General features: G+C 48.9%; 1 protein-coding gene and 1 long non-coding RNA gene across 2 annotated transcripts in view; one reads left to right on the top strand and one right to left on the bottom strand.

The window, feature by feature from the left end:
- Nucleotides 1-22,374, bottom strand: part of LOC119869695 — a 53,799-nt gene that overhangs the window by 22,041 nt on the left and 9,384 nt on the right. The gene's annotated exons all lie outside the window — the stretch shown is intronic.
- IL1RN (interleukin 1 receptor antagonist) lies at nt 15,954-21,002 on the top strand. Its single transcript, NM_001003096.2, is given in 4 exon segments — nt 15,954-16,120; nt 17,861-17,949; nt 19,090-19,202; nt 20,368-21,002. Coding segments are annotated over 4 exon segments (531 nt in total). The 5' UTR covers nt 15,954-16,004; the 3' UTR covers nt 20,581-21,002.

Consider the following 22,374-nt stretch of genomic DNA (forward strand, 5'->3'; position numbering starts at 1 on the left):
TCATGAATAAATAAATAAAATCTTAAAAAAAATGTGGGGTTAGTGACAGAGTAAAACTACAATGCCATAGAACAATAGCATAGAGGTTGAGGAGGAGATGACTGAAGTTTAAAATGCTTATAGATCCATGTATTTGGGGGTAAGGATGTGTAGATATTCATTACCTTTAGACCCTGTAAAGTAAAACATTTGTGGTAAAATTTTAATAGCAGTCACTGACAAGAGAGGAGAGATAAGCACTGCAAGAGAGCTAAAATAGAAACGAAAATGTAAGTAATAAAGCAAGTCCAAATATATTAAAGATTACCAAAAAAGGGATGTGAACTAGGCTTCCTAGCTGAAAGACAGATCGCCAGATTAGATTTTAAAATCTGGTTTGGTGATGTGTCCAAGACACATGCCTAAAATATTAAACATAAAAGCTCTAAGTACAAGGATGAAAGAATATAGCCAGGCTCTAACTAAAAGACAGCTGGGTCACTCTAAATGTTGGAGCAGAATCTCACTGAGAGAGGACCAACAGGAAGGGGCTGGCCACAGCAGAGCAACCAGCTCTTTTTTTTTGCCACAAATATAGGGCATTTATGAACTTGTATGGCTGCAAAAATATGATAATAAAAAACTTCAACACACATGAAATTTTGGATGAGTCATCGCTATCAGCTGACATGCTATGTCTATGTCACTCTACAGAAAGCTTTGCCTGTGTTATCAAGGTGCTAACATTATTCCCATTTCACAGATGGAGAAAACTTCCCATTACAGGCAGAGATTATATTTGGGCCATGCCTTGGTTTCTCTTGGGCTCTACTCCCTCCTAATTGAGCCCACACCTCACCTGGAGATCTTTTTCACATCACCCATCATAGGACAAGCAGGTGGTGTCCCTTTACCAAAGGACAACAGTCATCCTCAAGTGTGTTTAGATTGATCTGGAAGGAGGCTTCTCTGGTCGCACATGAATCAAGAGGCTATGCAGTATGTCTGATCCCAGATCAACCACTGCATGCACATATGCATCCACAGCCTTCTCTTGGCCTGGCAGCAATGCCCACACTCAGATCCTGGGTCCTATTCTGGATTCTTTGAGGAAACTGTCTTCTGGGTCTTATAGGAAGACCTCTTCTCTCTTCCCCTTTGTCCTCACCCCAGGGTTTCTTTCTGGGATGTGGCTTGCAAATCTTGCCTCCATAGCCTACAACTGTCTTTAACCACCCACATCAGACCCCTAGCAAATTAACCCCAGAAAGGTTCTCAGAGCAATACCCAAATTAAAGAAACAGGTCTTGCTGCACGAGGCAAACATTTCACTCTCTTCCACAGTTTGCACTTTGGGGCAGAGACAGGTTCATATGCTGGCCAGCCTATAAATCTCCCAGTACTTCTGTGGCATTGGAGCAAGCTCCTTACCTGGTAGGTGTGCTGGAGAAGCCAAGTTCCCACCCCTTCCTGGGCTCTGTGTCCTTAACAAGTTACCCTTCACCTTTGGACCTCTGATGGTCAGTTGTCAAAAGCCTCTGGTTATTGAAGGGATGAAAATATAATCTATATAAATAAAGCACCTGGCATGGTGCCGCCCAGCACAGGTGCACATTTGACAAATGTTGCTTCCTTCCTACCTCTCTCAGGAAGTCCATATCCTCTTGGATGGGCCAGCTCTTGTTTCCATTGTGTCATCAGATACAGGCTAGGGCCCTGTTGGACATGGATTCTGGGAATCAATTTTTGGCCTCAATTCTGTCTACAGACTTCTTTGTCATCTACCTCCATCCAACCATTTGCCAAATGGAGGTGTTTGCATTTGCCCTCTGCCAGTTGAAGTACCCAAAAGGTTTACATTTCTGGCCATGCTTAGAGGTTTGGGGATGATCTTATGACTGCCATTTCTTAGATCACATATTGTTCTTCATGTGTAATAAGAATTCCATCTAATATTTGTCTAGGGGTTAGCAGTTCATAAAGCACACTCAGCAAAAGGTAGATCAAGTATTAGAATCCTCATTTTAGAGCTGGGAAAATTGCATCCAAGAGAGAAATAAAGACTTCTCTGGGAAGCAGTCAGTGGCTAGATGGGAAGTGAAGGTGTTCTGTGCTGACGTTTCCTCACTACACATCCAGTGCTTTGCTGGTGAAGCAGATGTTATTGTAAAGCAGACTCTGAGCCAAACAACACTGGGCCTCAGTTTTCTCATCTGCAAAGTGAAGATAATAGTAACACAGTCTGAAACTATTGTGAAAGTTCAGGGATATAGTCCTTATGGTAGCATGGCAGCTGGCACTGGGCGCTGCTGCTGTAGATGCTGGTGTGTGCTGCCCAGACCTGCCCCCCCGCCGCCCCATGAGAATGGCCTACACCTGAAGAAGTTGTGGCTGCTCTCCAAGGGAAACCTACATCCAATGGCCAATCAGCGTGGGATGTGGAGACCTGGCTCACTTTCCAGGTCCACCCTAGCTCCAGAGGGATGGGGGATATCCTAGGGATGGGCTAGTGTTGTGACTGCATGGCACTTCAGCTCCTTCTGCTCACTCCTCCTTTCTTCACACCATGCAGGGGTAGATCCTGAGCTGACTTTCCAGTCAGTGCCCTGTGTGCTAGTCTTTGTATCATGCTGGGCTCTGTGCGCATGTGTGAAAACCATCCTCAATCAGGTGTGAACCACAAAGGGGAGTGGGTTTGCATGGAACCATCCACACAAAGCCCTCTTCCCAGGGTAGCAGAGAGGCTGGCCTGGTCAGGTGTGCACCCCGTGTCCTTACAACAGACTAGGACGGGCAAGTTCTGGGTTCTAAGTCCATGACCCTGGCCTCCAGCCCTGGGATCCAGACAGCTGGGGAAGCCTTTAGGTCTGAGCAACCCCAGACTCTGGGTTGTTCTGTTCCTGGGCACAGCCTTCTTTCCCCAGTGATGCAATTCTTTGCAACAGACCACAGGTCAATCGTGTTCCTGTTACCGAGCACAGAGAGGCTTGTGGCTCGGTCTCTCCAGGAATTCTGACGCACCGCAAGACACTGTGGTTGGAATGCTTCTTTCCTCATAAAAGCCCCTGGCTTCAGAAAAGGAAGCTTTCTCAGGTGACTAACACTTGAGGTAGGGCTTCCCAGGACCCAGACACTCTGTTACATGAAACAACCTACAGAGATCCACTTTAGCTCAAATTATTTTGAGGGGGTGGGAATAGGACCCCATATTTACCATCAGGTCCCCCATCTTCTCCTCCCCCAGGTAAGCATACAGGGTAAAGATAAAATGCAAATTGAACACTTGCTAGCCTATTCCTCTCTTGCCTCCAGACTGGCACCCCAAGTCTTCCCTGTCACAAGTTCTTGAGCCACTAATGCTGCCCCAGATCTAGAGCCCATGATGATATAGATGGGTAAGGGCCTGGAGGCCAGAGGCTCCAACTCTGTAGGCTGCTCCTGCTGCTTTTCCCTGCAAGCACTATACTTCAGCTCTGCTTTGCCTAACCCCCCATTTCACTTTGGAGCTTCTCTTCCTTCCTCCTTCCCTACCTGTCCCATCTTGCTCCCCTGGCTGCTCCCCCAAGCCTGTGTAGGGTGCCCCTGGTCTATGCTCCCATAAAACCCTGTGCTTCCCTTATCCACGCACATGTTACCCTGTGATGTAGTTTTCTAAGGGTGTGAAGATTAAGTCCATGAGGACAAGGACACACCTGCCCTGCTTACCTCTGTCCCCTCAGGATCTGACATTTAGCACCTGGCAGTGGTGGGGGTTGGGGGAGAGGCATAAATTTTTGTGGAGTGAATGTACACTGGGCTTTGTTACAATTGTTAGCTGTTGTCACAAGGGATGAAACGCCACCCTGAGCCGGCTGACAGCATCTACCATGTGGCTGCTGTGAAAGTCAGAGGAACCGCTTGTGTTCCTGAGATCAGCTTGAACAAAACCAGGAGGATTCAGATTATTCTGACTCAGGTCCCACATCCCATGCACTGTGGCTGAGGATGTGGTAAGGTGGCAGGGCTAAGAAAAGCAGGGGCAGCTCACTAGCATGAGGCAAGGAGCCTAACAGAGAAAACCTCAGGCCCTACTGAGCTGTGGATCATGAGGAGGAGCTTTGTGAAGGGCAGTGTACCGCGCAGAGCTGGGGAATGGCCTCCCAGTTGTCAGCCTGTGCCTTGCTCGAGTCTGTGCCTTTGCATTTTCATTTTGGTGGACTTCTCACTTCCCTTCCGTCTTGCTTGTTGGCCTTTACAGGATTGTTTAATTGAAGGTTTTGGTTGCAGGAGACAGACATGCTTGAGCTAGCTTCCACCATAATGGGGAGTGGTGAGACAGGGCCCTGTGATAGGATGTGCAGTCAGACCTCATGAGAGACTGCCTGGGAACAGGGGGGTTATGAGACGGGAAGCCAGTCGTAATTATCTGTCAGGCAAAGGCCTCTGCTTTCTCACTTCTGCATCTCTCTGCTTTGTTCTTCCCTCCCCTCAGAGGGGCTTTCTCTGCCTCTCTGCAGCAAGTGGCCACTCTAAAGGTAATGGATTTTGAAGTCCTTGGTTTGAGAGTGTTTCCACATGGCCTAGCCTCTCTTCATTCTAGTTCCCCCTCCTGGCAGTCAGTTGGTTGGAAGCAGCTGCCCACCAGAGGTCCTGTCAGCCATGGCCTGGGGACAAAGTCAGGTACATTTCTATACGACTGGCCCTGAGAGTTGTGATGGTGATGACAGGGTAGTTCCCAGAAGAGTAGATCTTGGGGTTAAGGAGAATCTGCATATCTTAACCGTAATTGATGTGAACTTGTATATTTCAATGTGTGACTACTTTTGAATGTCATGTTGGGAGTCTTACTCTTTTATACAGATGTATGAGTAAGTGTGTGTGTGTGTGTGTGTGTGTGTGTGAGAGAGAGAGAGAGAGAGAGAGAGAGAGGTACTGTATACATGAGCGGTGGCTTCCCATGTATTCCTTTACTCATTTGTCTGTGTGGCAGGTTCTGTGCTGTGAGTCAGGGATGAAATGATAAACAGAGCAATCTTTGCTGTGACATGCCAGGGCACACAGAGGATCACACAAATGAAGTGTCTGACCTGAGGTCTCAAGGGTGAGGATAGTCTACTTGTTCCACACAGAGGACGAGCCTATGTCAAAATCCTGAGGCAGGAGGAAGAGGTGCTATTGAGAAATCAAGAGACTTGTGTAGCTAGAATTCAGAGGAAAAAGGAGATTGTTTTGCAAGTTGAGCCTGAAGTCTGGTTGTGTAGACTCTTAGAAACCCTGCAAGGACTAGTATTTATCTAAGACCCTGGGGAACAGCTCATTGCTGTCTCTTTTCACAACTCAGATCCATGGCTCTGGCCTCATGGACCTAAACTAGCAGGAAGCAGGATGCCCCCTCCATGCCTCTTGCCCAGGACTGTGGTGAGGGGATTCTTTGATGCTCGTAGGCTTCCCACAGTGCACAGGGACCCCTCCAGGAGCCCAGCGGATGACTTCCCCTTGGAGCTTTGGCATCTGTTCTACCAGGAGACCTCACCTGCAGCTGTCTCAGTCTGAAACATGGGCTCTAAATAACACCGAACCTCAGTATCTCATGCTTCCATTCCTGAGACCTGCTCTTCTTGTTACCTCCCACCTCCCCCCATCTTCTATCTGTCCCCCACCCCCTTCTTCTTTGTGCAGCAGGCTGGCCCCAGGCAGGTCAATGCTTGACTGAATGGTCAGTCATTGTGCTCGAGGTGGAGTGCCTCTGTGTTCTCCAGAAGCAGCCCCCTCCACCATTGAGGATGCCCAGCCACCCAGAATTCCCAAGTTCCCAGATGCCAGTGCTTCCCACAAATGCAATCTTCCCCATCTCTGGGATGTTTTTTGGCTCTGGGCATATCAGGTGCTCTGACTATGCTGGGAGGAGAGGTGGCAAGCCTGGAGAGGAGAGTTCTGGAGTGGGCCAGGCCCAAGGGGTTGGCAGTGGCCACAAATGGCCCCTCTGTCATGAATGTGCCCCATGTCAGGCCTGACAGGGAATGCCAGTTTTGTGCACTGATCAACACACCATCCCTGGCCTTGACTGGGAGCCTGGTTTACTTGCTTCCCAGAAGACTGGCTGGGCCCTTAGCACCCCAGGCAGAAAGCAGACCTGTGCTCTGCAGAAATTATAGCTACTACTTAGATTATGCTTCTTGTGTTCTTAGCATCTTATGCTTATCAGCTCAGTCCTCACAACTATCCTACAAGGTGGGTAACAGTCTTACCCTCCTTTTATAGATGTTTCCAAAATCATACAGATGTGGTTTGTGAGGCCAGGACCTGAAACCCTGGATGCCAGAACCTGCCTCACCGAGTAGTCCTCCCAACGTAATAATGCATGCATGCCACGATGACAAGATGGTGTGCACAAGCAGATTCCCCAGCTGCCCTGATACCCAACTTTCCAGGTTTACAAAATTTGTTTCTGATTCATTAGCGAATGGGCATTTCTCTGCAAAAGCTGCTTCAGAAATTCCCAGCCCAAACTCAGAGTCCTTGATATTCTAGTTGATGAGCCAAGGGTGAAGAGAACAGGAAGTGAAGGCCCTGTGGGAAGTCCCTGTGGTCAGGAGTACCCAGGAAAGGGCACCCTGGCCAGCTCTGGCTCTCTGCACCTCCCAGCCGACTTCAGGCCCTGTGGGCTGAGTGAAGGGACCCTGGGAATGAGCCCAGCCCCCAGAGACAGGGTTAAGGGAAAGTGAAGCACTCCAATAGGCCTGTCTTGTGGGGTTTATGAATGATAAGCCCTTCTGCAAGTAAGCATGGTCTTTCCTTCTCCAACAGAAGAGACAGGCTTGAAGGTAGTCAGTAGGCTGGTCTGCCTCTTCACTCTCCCCTTGCCCTGGGCCCTAAGGCACTGCCTAGAGCAAGGCCCTGTTTCAATGCACACAACTTGTAAAGGATTTTATAGTCTGCATGCCCCTTCTTCCTCCAGGCTTCCCCTAATCTAGGGACACTTCCAGAGTCATAGAGCTGATTAGTTGCAGGCCTGGGGACAAGACCTAGAACTTCTAGCTTGCCAAGGGGGCCCTTGCCACTGCTCTCCATGCATCAACTCAGATGGTCTTAAGGATTTCTGAGTTGTCTGCTTCGTGCTGGCAGGATCCAGGGGCACGAGGCTAGAGAACAAGCTTGGAATGGCAAAGAGGAGAAAGTTTAGAACATAGGGTCTTATAGAGAAGGTGAGGAGAGAGTATCCAGCCTTGTGGACAGTGTTATGCCAACAGCTGGGGTGGGGAGCCTGAGGGTAACGGGAAGAAAGGATGGACACCCTGCTGCTCCATAAGCTGTGTCCCAATCAAATAACCCTCCACATGGTCCCCAAATAAACCAAGAAGATCCCCACCCAAGGACCTTTGTGCTTGTTGTTCCCTCCCCCAGGACACTCTTCCACTCCTTTGACATCAAGCAGACCTCAGCCCACAGGTGACTTTCTCAGATCAGCCTTCCCTGCCACTTTACAGAAAACATGCTCCCACCCCTGGGTCCTTCAAAAACAGAGCATACTTTTTACTTTCCCTAGAGCACATGCTGTTATGCAAAGTTAGTTTCTTTGTCTATTAGCTTCTTGTCTGCCTTCCTCCATTAGACAATCAGAGACCTTATCTGGCTTTCCCCTAATGTTTGGAAGAGTGCCTGGCACACATGACCAAGTGAGCCCATGTTGTCTAGATGATAAGGGCATGTGTGCATGAACTGGCAGCAGTGAGGTTGGACACAAAGCTGAGATCCAGCCTTACTAAGCCAGCTTAGTTCCTCATGGGAGACTTCTGGCTTTACAGAGGTAAGAACCAGTCTGGCTTCTATTAGCCTGAGTCACCCTTTTGGAAGCTGGGTCTGGCGAGCCCTGCATGGGTGTGTGGAAGGCAGGCCCTGGCCCTTCCCCTTCCTCTCCTCAGGTAATCAGGAAAGAAGGAGCAGCTCTATCCTGGGAGTTACTGGCAGCACAGGTACCACACGGTGCTTCTTTCTGTGCAGCAGCTCAGTCTGGAGCCAGAGGCCAGAAGACCTTAGAAGACCGTGGATTTAAAAAAAAAGAAAAAGAAAAAGACCTTGGATTCTACTGGGCCCTTCCCATGGCTGCACGTAAGCTCCTTTCACTCCTACTTGTCCATCTGTAGCACGGGTAGGAAAATATCTACGGTTAGTGTTTACCAAATGCTTTCAGACTCTGAAGAGCAAGCTTCCAGGGAAATGTAAAGGGTATGTAGCTCCAGGCCTGTCTGGGAGGCCTGGCCAAGGTGGAGGCAGTGGCAGGGCAGGGGCTGCCAGCCCAGTGACTACCAGGACAGCAGGCAATGGAGGAAGTATGACCATGATGAGACAAGTCATGGAGCTCTTCAAGTCTATTGGTCATTTTCCACTATTGATAGAGACATGGAAATTGGGAAAATATTTCTGTCAGATGAGAGAAAGAACAGTGTGAGTTCAATGAGAAATACTGACACAGTTGGGCACTAGGTCACAAGATCTGAAGTGTAGTATGAAAGGTAGGAACTGTGAACTGATTCACTCCAGCAGATGGTTTTCTCATGAGAATGCAGGCCCAGATGGCTAGAACTTCTCCTTTTTCAGGAGCAGTCAGATATTCTGATTTCCCTATCTAGTATTTTGATTAAATGAAACAATAAAGTGAATAAAGAAAATATTCAACCTGTAGGCAACTGGTTTGCAATCTCTGGTTAAGATCTGTGTGGGGCAGAGAAAAGATCTGAAGACTTGGTTTCCAATTATATGCTTGACCTCTGATTCCTCCTTTCTGGGTCTCACTCTTCTCAGTGTCAAGAGGAGACTGGCCAACACTCAGGGTCTCACGGGCGCAGTGATAGCCAATTCTTCCATAAGCTTATGAGCCATGCACTCTGCTGAGCTCTTTACATGGCCTGTCTCTTCTAATCCTCACAACAACCCAATGAGGAAGCACTATTATTGTTCACAGTTTCAGAAGTGGGAACTTGGACACAGATAGATTCGGTGATTTGCCCAAGGCCAGACAGCTACTATAAGGGGAGGAGCCAGGCTCTACTGCAGACAGTCTATTCCAAACCACCATATTGTGCTCTAGAGGCACAGAGACTGAGTGAGGTCATGGATGGAGAAGTGCCCAAGCAGTTCTTCCAAGGGCAGCAAACCCTTCCCTTTACCCCAGTAGGTGAGGCAGTCTCCAGTGGAATGAGTTAAAATGTCAGCTCATGGTCTTATGTATCTTTCAAATGTGTAAAGATGATGCCACTCCTGGAACCAGATGATGATAGAATGTGAGGAAACTATTATACTTAAAAACAGTCCATTCCAAAATATCTTAAACTGGCACATAGTAGGTCCTGAGTAAGTTTGAATTCAGGAGATGAGTGCAGTGCAAGCCCAGTGAAGTCATGTTTTCTGGGAAGCCAGGAGCAGGGCTTGAGAAGAGAGACCAGGGAGAGATTCAGAGTTTGCCTCAAGAGCTGGGAGCTCCAGGACAGAGGAGCAAGGATGGAGGTGGGCATGTACCTGGGCATGGTGCTTACCTCACTGGACCTCTACCTACTCTCTAACACCACTGACCTCACCGCTAATGCATGTGAAGAAGGCAAGGCAGGAGGAAGAGGACGTGAAGGTGCAGATGGTGATAATGAAAGAGAAACTCTTTTTATAGCCTAAGTTTGAAACCAATGTTAAACTACTAGAGGTTGACATATCTTGACTTACATAATTGGAGGAAATAAAATGTGAATGGCTAAACTAAAAATTAACTTGATCAGAAGGGGAGTGATTGATCAATACTGCATCTGCCATAGTTTCTTCCTGAGTGGAAGGGTCAGGCTCTTGGTTCTTATGTGCTTTATCTTCCTGTCTAATAAAATGGGCCACATTTCTGCAGTGCAAGACTCAATGATTAGCAGCTAATCATGCCTGCAATTTGCAATACTAGCCAGCAGATGGTATGAGCACTGATTAAGGATTCGTGTTATAAGGTGACCAATCATCTCAGTTTTCCAGAGACTAAGGATGCAGGACTTTCAGTACTAACCCTTGGAAAGTCCTGGAAAAACCGGGGTAAATGGCCATGCTAGTCCAAAACCAGGTAAAGAGCTTTCTTTTTAACCTCTGTAAGTTTTTAGAATCATCCTTTTCTTACTACCAAAAAACGAACAAACTCCTAAAATTTCCAAGCAATTGTGGAATAAATCGTTACTCTGTAAGACATGAGTTCAAAGCAAAGGGAACACTGTAATACAAATATAAGTCTTGCTTCCATTCACTGTGCAACCAAGCAGAGGAAAGAGGTCAGCTGCCTTTCTGGCAGGACTTCAGCGTGGGAAGGAATACAACAACTGGGTGTAAATCCTGCCTCAGCCACGATCTGGAGCAAGTGATTTCATCTTTCCGAGCCTTGATTTCTTTGTTTTTTAAAATATTTTATTTATTTATTCATAAGAGACACACACATAGAGAGAGAGAGAGGCAGAGACACAGGCAGAGGGAGAAGCAGGCTCCATGATGGGAGCCTGACGTGGGACTCGGTCCCAGCAGTCCAGGATCAGGCCCTGGGCTGAAAGCGGCACTAAACCACTGAGCCACCCAGACTGCCCACGGAGCCTTGATTTCTGATTCTGCAAGTTGAGTGTAAGTATATGCCCATCTCGAAAGTGGGTGCAAATATACCCACTTTGCATAGCTGTTATGAGGACTGAGATCCATATGAAAGAACAGAACACACAGTCTGAAGAATAGCCGATCAGAAACACAGCTGTGCCCACCCCGACCTAATTCCTGCCCCTCTCCCTCTCTGTTTGCCCATGGAGAAGCTAGCTGCCTTATAAACCTAGTCATCTATGCCACGAAGGCAAGAGCAAACATGTACCTCTAGAAGCACGAAATAACCAGGTAAATAATGGCTTTCAACTCAGATCCATATCAAATCTAGAAGTTGCTGGAGCAAAACCATCTTAGAAGACTTAGAAGCTTATAAAAAATTCACAGTGAGTTTGCCATTTAGGCCTAGGAGGACAGTATGCTTCTTATGAAGCAGTGATTGACAACAGTTGACTTCATATACAATCTCCTGACCACCATTCCCGGGCCAGGAGGGCACTGACCCTGATGGCTGCAGCTTGGTGGGACAAGATGCCAAGATATCTATTTCCAAGCCTGGCCTGCTGCCCTAGGGAGTTTCTCAAATGCTGCTGCATTTGGTTAAAATTGACTTGGTTACCTGGCAGGGCTGGGTAGGTGGAAGCTGACAAAGAGAAGTTGTGAGATCATATTTGCCCTTCCTCCTCCTGTTTGTACTGATATATTTACCCATCTCTTGGAAAGAGTAACCAAAGACTTTGTACTATTATCTTAGTAAAAATTTCCAAAGTTTGGACAACAGCACTGCCCGTATTGTGTGCTGTGTGCCGTGACACTCACATATGTAAGAGTTGCCTGACGGACCTAAATAGGAGATTGAGCCACCACAACTTAAGATGTACACCTGTCCACCCAAAGCCAGCTGCTTAAATTTTTACAAATGGTGCTTGCATGACATGAATGCAGGCCACTTAGGCACAGCTGAAAACGTCTGCACCAAGATTCACTGAAGTGTCCTGATAAACTGGATTTGTCAGGAGGGATTACTTTCTGTAAGGGGGACAGGACCTGTGGGGTGAAACATTGGGCTGAGATGGGAGAGACTGGAGTTGGGAAATAGGAATTCATGTTTCTCTTGAGAAAGATGAAGAGCCGCCCAATCTCCCCACCTCTGTAGGGTGTTGGAGACAGCAAGATCTGCTGTGAGCATCTCTTCCCAGCTCTGCATTCAGTGTTGTTAGGCTGGTGGCTTGAGGTCATCCACGGTGGGGGTATTTACACCAGAAAAATTGGCAAATGCTACTAATGAGAACTCTTTTGGAGATCCAGCTGTCAACATTTACTGGCACACCACTGCCATGCCTTCAGGCTCAATGACCCCAAACCACACACCAAGTCTAATGTTATCTGTCCGCTGGCTCCAGGATGATCTTTAATAAAACAAACCTGACAGTGTTACCTTCTGATTCCATTTTCTTTAAGATAAATTCCCTGGCCCTCGGTGTGGCATTAAAGCCTCTTCTTCCTCCCACTCCTGCCCAACTTTTCGATCGCTTTTGCCCCTACCCCCAAATGCCATTCCAACTCTGCCACCCTGAATAATACGACTTAAAAAATAAAAAATACACATCAGGTTCCACCAAACTTCTTGCTGTGAGGGATGACCAAGGCTCTGACATACTGCAAAGGTCCGGATAGGTGGAAGTCAGCATTGGAGCCTTTTGCCCCGGGAAGCATTTGCTGGTGTCAAAAGCCCCAGTTGAGTTTTGGACAATCTTATGAGGCTGGGCAGGGGGTGAGTGAGTATAAAATTTGTACTTTATCTCCCACTGAGGAGAAGGGGCCTTGATAAACACCCCAAGTCTGGGCTAGAACCCTAAAGGATTAGGACTGAATGGAAATGGAGTAGCCTGCATAGTTACCTATGTGCCATTGTGATCATCTCAAGCCTGCTCGGGGTGGATGGTCACCTGGAGCTGCAGCACCCAGCCTCACTGCCCAGCAGAAGCAAAAGCAAAAGGGAATTCTCTCTACGCAACTACAATATTGTCCAGAGCCTCAAATGATCTCTACAATGTTTGATACACTACGGTGCCCAGCAGTCGATAAAAAGTAGTCAGGCACATGCAAGACAACCTGTGGAGCAGACAAAATCAGATGGCAGAAGGCGACCCAGCAGAGATTCAAATAATGAAGCTCTCAGGTGCAACCTTTACAAGAACCATGAGTACTGTGTTCAGAGATCTGAAAGACAAGACTGAGACTTTTGGCAGAAACTATACCAAAAAAAGGAAGCAGATGGAAATCTTAGAATCGAAAGATGCAATTAGCTGAAATTGAGAAATAGCATTTATTGAACACTTCTTCTGCGGATGGTGCTCTAGAGGCGCCCACAGGGGCCCACTGCTTGGACTTGTAGAGCTTGTCCAGTATCACTCCAAAGACATGGCTGTCCTATTTCCCTTTGAGGGGGCCTTAGTCATTTCTGCTGTCACTAGTGTCCGATAGGGCAGGGCTCGGCATATAGAAGACACTAGATACAGTTGTGATGTCTGGAGCTTGCAGGGAGAGTGTAAGGTGCTGACCAGGGAGGCAGGGTCCACAGCAATGGTGTGGTCATTAACCTGAATTCAGGAACTGGAGTGCAGAGCTGAGCACCCGGAACTGAGAATAAGGTTAGTCAGAGATTTCCTGTAGGCAGAAATCATAGGGACGCCAACTATTTTTGATAAGACGGAACCAAGAGTGGAATTGCAGCCAGAAGCGTGAGGGGAGGGAAGGAGCCTCTCCTCCCCTACTCATTTCCCCCTCCAGCCCCGACAGATGAGGGCCTCCCCCTCTGGAGTCCAGCCTGGTGTACAGGGCAGGGTTGAAGGGTTGAGGGGTTAGGGGCATTGTGACTGACCTCTCCCACCTCTCCCACTCTATGTGGGGTGAAGAAGGAGACATAATAGCTTTCTATTGGGTGAGTATTTCCTACATGGAGGGTCAGGGTGAAATACACCCTGTGCAACATCTCAGTCCTCACAGTACCGGTGACAAGGCCTCAGTTTCATTATTCATCTACTGGATAATGAAACTGAGGCCTTGAGAACAGAGCCTGGGTGACCCAGCTCCCAAGTGACATGGGAGAGTGCAGCCCCAGGTCAGCTTGACTTCTTGGTCCGATCCTAGGGACTCCCTCCTCTCCACCCGGAAAAGGCCTACCAGGCCACTTCTCAGGCGCAGACCTGGCAAAGGTGGAGAACCCAGGGTTCTGCTCTCCAGGAGATATCTTTCTCTCTGAATTTGGGATGGGGACAGAGGAGCATTTACCCAGGAGCCACAGCATGGGTGGGACCTATCTGACAGCAGGCAGTCAGGACAGAGTCCCCCGGTCTCCCCTGGGCAAGTCTTTCCTCCTCTTCAGTCTTCAAGCACACTTTTCAAGGGATGCTGAGGTAACATTGAGGAGGGCTTCAGCAAAGGCATTAAAACACAAGTAGGAGAGAACTGATCACAGTGGGGGCTAGCTGCCTTCCATCTCAGCAGGGGTGGTGACCAGTTTAGGCCTCTGATGATTCGTAGCTGTTTCAGAAACTGTAACCCCCAACTCAGCAAATGCTGCAAGTGGCAAATAATCAAGCAGGTTCTTAAACGTCATGTCCTTCAGCCAGCCTTGCCCCAAACAAACAGAACTCACCCCTACCCCCTGGCCCTCAAAGGTAGATATTATTTCTTACATGTGTTTCAAAGGTGAATGTCTGTCAAGGTCACTCACCTTGTGAGAACAGAGGGGACACGTACATGTCACTTTGCCCCTCAAAGTAATCACACAGGGAGGTGATACAACTTTGCAGAAATGTTTCATTTGCTCTGAAAGAGGAGCTCTTTAAAGATTTGAGATATTCATTTGTAACCTTCATTTTTTAAAAATGTTTAATTGAGGTATAATTGACATATAATATTATTTTACTCTCAGTTGTACAACATAGCAATTCACCCATCACCTGTTTTATATACATAGTTATAAAAATATCTTTTTTCTTGTGAAGAGAACTTTTGTGATCAACTTTCAAGTACATAGTATAGCCTTCCTCCTTACAGGATTTTACTCTCATTTGGACATGGACACTGATTTTTTTGGTTGAAAATAAAGTCAGACTCATCAAGATCAGTTGCTGTCACAGGATGACCACCGTCTGGGAGTCTGAAGACCTGGATTCCTGGACATGCCTTTGCCATTCATGAGCTGTGTGGCCTTGGACAGGTCCCTTTCCCTCTCTGGGTCTTTCTTAGTGTTCTTCAGAACAATGATAGGGTGGGATAGGACGAAGGCTGAGCTCCCAGCCAGTTCTCCAATGCTGCCATCTGCGCTTCGCATTAGCATTATGTGCTCTGGTCATGTGAAGCCCTGTCCGTGTTTTCCCTATCCATAAATAGGAGTATGCATACATTTTCCCTAACTTCTAGAATGTAGGAAGGAAAGAAGGTGATGCTTATTAGTGCTCACTGCAGGCTAGAATTTCTCCCTCCCTCCCTTTCTTCCTTCCCTCCTTCCTCCCTCTTTTCACCCATGAGAAAGACATGAACAATCTCCCACTGGGCAACCGAGGCAGAGGAGGTAAGTGACCTGTTCCAGGTCACACGGGTAGCAAGTGGCACATGAAAGGGGTGAAATTTGGACCCGTTTCTACACAACTGCTGAGCTGGGTAGATCCCATTTTCTCAAGACCATAACTTTAAAGACTTGGCTAGTAGGAAAAGCGCTGGCTTCAAAGCACCTCTTAGGAAATTTCCTCTATAGTAGGAGTCAGCAAACTTCAAAACCTGATCCAGCCACCACTTGTTTTTGTAAATAAAGTCGTATTGGAACATGATCAGCGTGTCATTTACAGATCACCTACTACTGTTTAAGCTACGATAGACGCTAGCTGAGTTGAGAAATCGTGACAGAGACAAGCCCTAAAATATTTACTATCCTGTCCTTCACAGAATGTTTGCTGGTCCAGAGTCCAGCAAGGCTGTCCCCCCTTCAGAGAACACGAAGTGACATGAGACCGTCCTGTGTGCTGAGGAGCCCTACCGCTGGGCTGATTAGGAAGGAGGACTTTTCTACTTAAATCTATTTTTTTAAAAAGTCAACAAACAGCCTCAGGATACCTGTCAGGCAGATAAAGGCGTTCAGTTTTCATTGTGCTTTTCTTCCCAGGAACTCAGTGAAGGGGAAATAGAAATCTTAATTTTGGGGAAATTGCACAGGGGAAAAAGAGGGAGGGAATCAATTACAACACCCCATTGCGACACTCAGCACGGTTGAAAGTGACAACAACAAGGGTTTCTCATTTTGGAAATGTGGGGGCATTTCCGTTTCTCAGAGCAGGACAGGGCGGCAACAGCCTGACTTGGGTGAGTGACTATTTTCTTTATAAGCAGTGACTCCGGGCCGAAATGGCAGTGTCCCGTTGCCTCGCTGTGGCCACCGAATGGAAACCTGCAGGTGTCCTCTCAGCTACCTAATCTCTTTCCTCCTTTTCCTGTCCCATTCAGAGACAGCCTGCCGTCCCTTGGGGAAGAGACCTTGCAGGATGCAAGCCTTCAGGTAAGGCGGCCCCCCTGAGGGGGGTGGGACAGACCGGGAAATGGAGCCACCACAGCCATCGGGGGCCTCTGGCTTCTGCGGTGCCTGAGACTGGGCTGAGTTTGGGCTGGAAAAGCATGTCCGTGATTCGTGAAAGGGGAGCCACATGCGTGGTCATCAGGGCTTGTGCTTCAGAAGAGCTCAAGATGGGCAGAACTTGGCCAGAAGCCTGGCTTCTTCTCCCATAGACTCTGGCAATTCAGTGAGTGACAGACAGACAGATGCGGAGGAGCCACGCTGGGGCTTTTTGCCGGGCAAGGAAGCAGGAGGGCCACGGTGGGTGGCAACTGCTGACTAGTGCTGCAGATCTGTATTGACATGGTGGAGGACTCTTGGGGGCCTCAGTCTCCCCATCTGCAATGTGGGGTTAAGGATCACCTCCTTCATGCCTGCCTTACTGGGTTGTCGTGAAGATCACACAGTGCCAGAAAACTACGTGATCTTTTAAAAGTTGGGCCAGGAGTTTTGTGAGATGTCACCAGCACTGTTGGAAAATTGGCAGGCTGTGACGCTGTCCTCATGGGCCCTGGGTCCTGTGATATCCCAGGACTGAGTCACATCACCCTCAAACTGAGTTTTCCTAGCTTGAGGCTGCAGTTCAGGATTCGGATTCTCTGTGTGTGTGTATGTGGGTGGGTGCATCCCTCCCCTTTCCAGACACCAGGTACCTCCCCTTTCCAGGCTTCTCGAGGTTTGCCTCTGCTGCCTCCTACTGGCTGGGAGCTCCAGGAGATGCACCTAAAGGTCTCCAGTAGGAGTCTCATCCAGGAACTCAGAATAATCTGGAAAGGTCAAATGCTCATGTGTACAAAGACCTTTGCAGTTGGTCCAACCACCCCTCACTGAGCTCATGAGCTTCCCAAAGTCACCTGATGACATGGGTATTGTCAGCCACATTTCATTTGTGAGGAGATGAGGCACAGGTCCAAGGTCACATGGGTGGGCAGCAGGGAATGGAGGGCCCACATTCTGGCTGGGGTTCTGCAAGCCTTGCTCTAAGCCCTTCACCAAGGAGAAAAGACTGGGAGCCCCAGGGTGAGCTGGCTCGTTCCCAGGGAGGGCTGCCCCTGTCAGATCCAGAGCAGCCACTGAGTGATGGAAGACTGGCACTGGGAAGAGACCCTCATCATCTAAGGTTCCAAGTGAGTTAGCTGCAGCGTGCTTTGTCCCTTGAAACTGCCATGATGGCCTCTAGTCACAGATAACTCTTTAAATTTATACTTAAATTAATAAAAATTAAGTTAAGTTAAAAATTTGGATCCTTCGTCACACCACACTTCAAGCACTCGATAGATAGCCATATGTGGCTGGCAGCTACCATATTGGACAGTGCAGATATAGAACATTTCTGCCCCTGGAAAGTTGTATTGGATGATGCTACTCTAGAGCATGTTTTGCTGGAGTAGAATGTGTCTGCTCTGGGAATCTGAGGGTGAAGAGAAAAGATGAAGAGAGGGGTAGAATGTGGGTGCCTTGTGTTCCAGCTGGGCCTGCCTCTTAGTGTTGACCTCAGTCTTTCCTCCATGCCAGGGATGTGCTAAAATACCACCACCACCCCCAAAAAATACCACACCCCTGGGCCCACGCCTGGCCAAAAGTTGAATGCAGATTCAGTGAGCTCTGGGAGACACAGGAAGAGGTGGAGCACAGGGCTGGGCCCACAGAAGTGGCTCACTGTACCTGGGTCCTTTCACATTTCAGAATCTGGGATGTTAACCAGAAGACCTTCTACCTGAGGAATAACCAACTAGTCGCTGGATACTTGCAAGGATCAAATACTAAATTAGAAGGTGAGTGGTTGCCAGGCAAGTGGACGTTGTGTGGGTCCTGGGTCACTTTGCCATGGAGTCTCCAGCTTGCCCCCCAGAAAACCTTAGGTTCAAAGTCTTAATCCCCACTTGGGTGTTTGTGGCCGAGTGAGAAGCTGGGGGAGGCCTGGCCAGTAGAGCGCACACTTGAGGGCAGCCTCCAGAGGGCAGCAGGGTCAGATCAAAGGTCAGGAGCCCCCAGCTACTGGCACGGTGTTCCAGAGCCACAGCTGGCAGGGGTAGGGCACAGAAGGCAAGTTGCTCCTTTTCCCTCCTGTGACTATTAAGCCTTCCATGTTCCTATGTTGATCAAACCCTAACTACCACCCAGAATGAATACACCATATCTAGGCCTGGGTTATGCCCCTTATTCACAGACACCATATTCAGCCACCTTCTGGTCCTTGCTCAAAACAAGCTGCATGAACATGGGCAGGCTTCTCCTACTCCATCCGTTAGTTTTTTCTTTGCTAAAATGAGGCCAGTGTGATGGCAGATGGGGGAGAGTCTTTCAGCGCTAGCCTTCTGGGATGTTTTCATGGCCCTGTTGCTGACGTGGTACTATAGGATGACGTGATCTCCACCTTCCCACCCTGCCCCATCCCCTTGTTCTTGGCCCTCTGCCTCCCTCAGAGAGAGCGTGAGACCTGCCTTCCCTGTCCTTCTGTTAATTCTCCTAATGGACATGCCAAAGCGCAGAAAGGCTGAGATTTTCATAGCTATGTGAGGGCTCAGAGACTACCAAGGGTAAGAGGCAGCTTCAAAGTCACCCAGGTCCCTGTAGACCCTGTGTGTAGCCCTGGGGCCCACTGTGTGCTATATCCCTGCCCATGGGCAGCACCCCTGGTGACCAGGAGCACATGTGTCCTGAGGAGAAAGGAGGATAGAACCCATGAGGAGCAGAATCTGGGTGACAGGGAACTTGAGGAGTAACTCGATAGAGTGCTTGGTTTGATCTTCTGTTTGAATGCAGACCAGGATGATGTGGCCTCAGCATCCTTTTGACCTTAGGTTTTTAGTTGGTGGAGGGTGGCGGGAGGGAGACAGAAAAATCTCCTGGGAGAGTCTAGGCTGCCTCCTCTTCTTTCTACAACCTGACCCTGCCCTCTGCTCTTCCTCCAGAGAAGTTAGATGTGGTGCCCGTCGAGCCTCATGCCGTGTTCTTGGGGATCCATGGGGGGAAGCTGTGCCTGGCCTGTGTCAAGTCTGGAGATGAGACCAGGCTCCAGCTGGAGGTAAGGACCAGTCTCAGATAATGACCACACCAAACCTGGTGGCTGGAGCGACTGTACTGTGTTCTTTCTCGGGACTCTGTGGGTTGATTAGGCAGGCGAGGCTGGGCAATTGTGCTCCACTTGGCATAGCCTGCACCCCTCCCAGAGCGGCATTCAGCAGGGAGCTCTGCTGACACGGAGGTAGGCGGAGGTGTGCCTAAGGGGGTTTCTCACCCTCTAGCTCTTGTTCCACGTGCTCTCTCAGAGCTGCACTGCCAGCCTGCGCTTCCTTACAGCATGGCTGCTGGCTTCCCAGAGAGATTAGTTCAAAAAGACAATGTGCAAATGCCTGTTAAACCCCTGCTGTGCTGACATCACACCGCTGACGCCCCATTGGCTGAAGCTAGTCATGTAGCTGAATCTAGTCTCAATAAGGGAGGGAGACAGGAAGGATGGTTCATTTGGGGGCCTCATTCTCTGCATGCCACTCTCTTGCCTGAGGGCCTCCAACCCACTTAGACTTGCCCTCTTTCAGTGAAGCCAAGCTTCAGAACTTTCCTCTTTTAATCTTTATCCACTCAAACCCACAAGTTGGCAGCCTATCCAGGGCCCTGCACTCCTTGATCCCTGCAGTATTAATGGGCTGCCAGCCCTGGGAAAAGATGGTTTTGTCTCAGGGACTTGTTGGATAAGATCTTAACCCAATGTGAGTGGCTGTAACAGTGGCCCTGTCTCTTCCCCCCACCAGTGGACAGGGGCATTCTTTTGGAGGGTGACTACTCCGTGTGGAGTAGGAGTGACCAGGACATTGTATGTACCGTGTTGAGTGGACTACAGTACTCTCTGCCCACCTTCTCCGCCATGCCCTCTTACCGGTGGCACAGGCCCTGACAGAGCACCAGCCTCCACATGCACTGGCCTCTGCTGCTGATGCCATGCATTCACCAAACATATTGGCCCATGGCTAGAGTGGCCAGATTTCCCAAAGTCAAGGTGTGACAATGGGACAGCCTCTTTGTGTCGCTGCTACCTAGAGACCCGGGACACATGGCCTACTGCAATGGTCTGTGGTCACTGTTTTTCCAGCACTTGTGGGCCAGCCAGAGGCTAAATCATGGTGGGGAGAGGGAGGCAGCATGGGACCTCTGGGCTCCTCAGCTCTCACTGCTCATTTCTTGGCTTCCAGGCCGTTAACATCACTGACCTGAGTAAGAACAAGGATCAAGACAAGCGCTTTACCTTCATCCTCTCAGACAGTGGCCCTACCACCAGCTTTGAGTCTGCTGCCTGCCCTGGCTGGTTCCTCTGCACAGCACTGGAGGCCGACCGGCCTGTCAGCCTCACCAACAGACCAGAAGAGGCCATGATGGTCACTAAGTTCTACTTCCAGAAGGAATAATAGTGTGTCCATTCCGTGCTTCCCCCCCACTCCCAACACATCAATGACTCCAGAGATGCCTCTCCATTCTGCCTGGGGTCTCCTGGCTGTGGTGGAGGCTCTGAGGAGCAGCCTCGGTGGGGTGGACCCTCAGAAGGATGTATGAGAGCCCTGGTAACGGGACCCTGCCTCCAGCCTCCTCAGCTAGCCAACCTCAATGCTGCCACCACAGTGGTCTTTCTAAAGTGCACCTCTAGCTGCAGCACTGCTCCAGGCCTTTCAGGGCTGCCTCTGCCTTCTGGATTAAAGCCAGGCTGCTTGGCCAGCCTGGCCCCCTGCTCTCCTCTCCGTAACTCCTTGCTCTCCTCCCTTGCCCCATGTCCATGTCCTGGATCCCTCCTGCCCCTTTGCTGGCCTCCCAAACCTTGTGTTTTGCAAACCGATGCTGTTCTGTGGGGAAACCTTAGAGTCTGTGCCAAGATGGAAGATAAGGATTTCAACTTGGCTTTCCTTTGAAGCCAATTTCATCCAGTTTCAAGGAGAGTCCTTTATTTAGACACTATGTCCATTCTGGAAAAGTGTGGGCAAGGATGAAAGTAGCTCTCCCTTTTGATTTCTCTTATTTTTGTAACGTCCTGACCTGCAAAAATGACAAGTTAGTGTGTTATGTTGGTCTCTACTTTTTTTCTTTCTGTGATGTTCCTAAAGCCTGGCCCCACTGCTCCAGCGAGGTACCATCTCCACTCCAGACCTTTGACAGCCACCTGCAGTGCTTCTCCTCCCCCATCTCTCCCATCAAAACTCCCAGCTGCAGGCCAGGGCATCAATGTGGCTCCACTGTTCCTGGGAGGGAGGAATTACTCTCGGACCATTTTAGCACTTCTGACACTCTGAGACTTGTTTGAAAGGTTGTGTCTCTGTCTGTCTCCCACACCAGACTGTGAGTTCCCAAGAGAAGGGAGCATGACCTCTGTGTTTTGGGGCTCCCGCAGGGCTGAGCACACAGCTCCGGCCCTTAGCACGTGCTCACTGAATGTGTGTTGTATGTGTTGAGTAGAAAGGTTTCTACTCTCTGTGACTTAAGCTCTGTTTTACAATAAAATCTTAAAAACTCATCTACTTCACTGGCTGTGTCTAGGGCCTTGCCAGGCTTGGCGCATGGAGAGCTTGGGAAATGAGGAGGCCAATGGGCCTTTTCTCACCCCAGGGACTAGGCCTGACTGCCTCTTTTCTGAGAGTCTTTTTCTTTTTGGGGTTCACTCTTTCTGGATACATGAGAACAAATCTCCCTGCCAGGAAGGTGTGTAGCATCATTATCCACAATATCTCCCAGTAGAAAACAATCCAAACACCCATCACGGAAGAACGAAACAGAAATCATGTGTGTTCACACAATGCAATGCTCAACAGCAAAGAAAGTGGATGGATTGCAATCCACAAAACATGCATCTTATCCACATGGTGTGGAGTCAAGAATCACAGAAGCATGCACAGAGCATGATTCCATTTACATAAAGCTAAAACGCAAAACTGAGCAGTTGCAGGGAGAGCTGTGTAGACAGGTGGTGCAAACATGGAGAAGCGGGGGGGGGGGGGGCTGTGTCTGAAAGTGGAGTTTCTAAGTGACTCCTGGGAGACAGAGGGTCAGGGGGGAGTGCCCAGAGGCTTGTAGGATCTGGGCAACACTATTTCTCGGCATGAATGTGATTAGACAGTTTTCTGTGTGTATGCTATATTTCATAATTTTGAAATCTAAAAAAATAAAAAACCTTGCCCCTCTGAGGTGTGAGAAAAGGGGGCACTGGGAATGATGAG

This window comes from Canis lupus, chromosome 17 (assembly GCF_011100685.1).
Source record: "Canis lupus familiaris isolate Mischka breed German Shepherd chromosome 17, alternate assembly UU_Cfam_GSD_1.0, whole genome shotgun sequence".
NCBI lineage: Eukaryota > Metazoa > Chordata > Mammalia > Carnivora > Canidae > Canis > Canis lupus.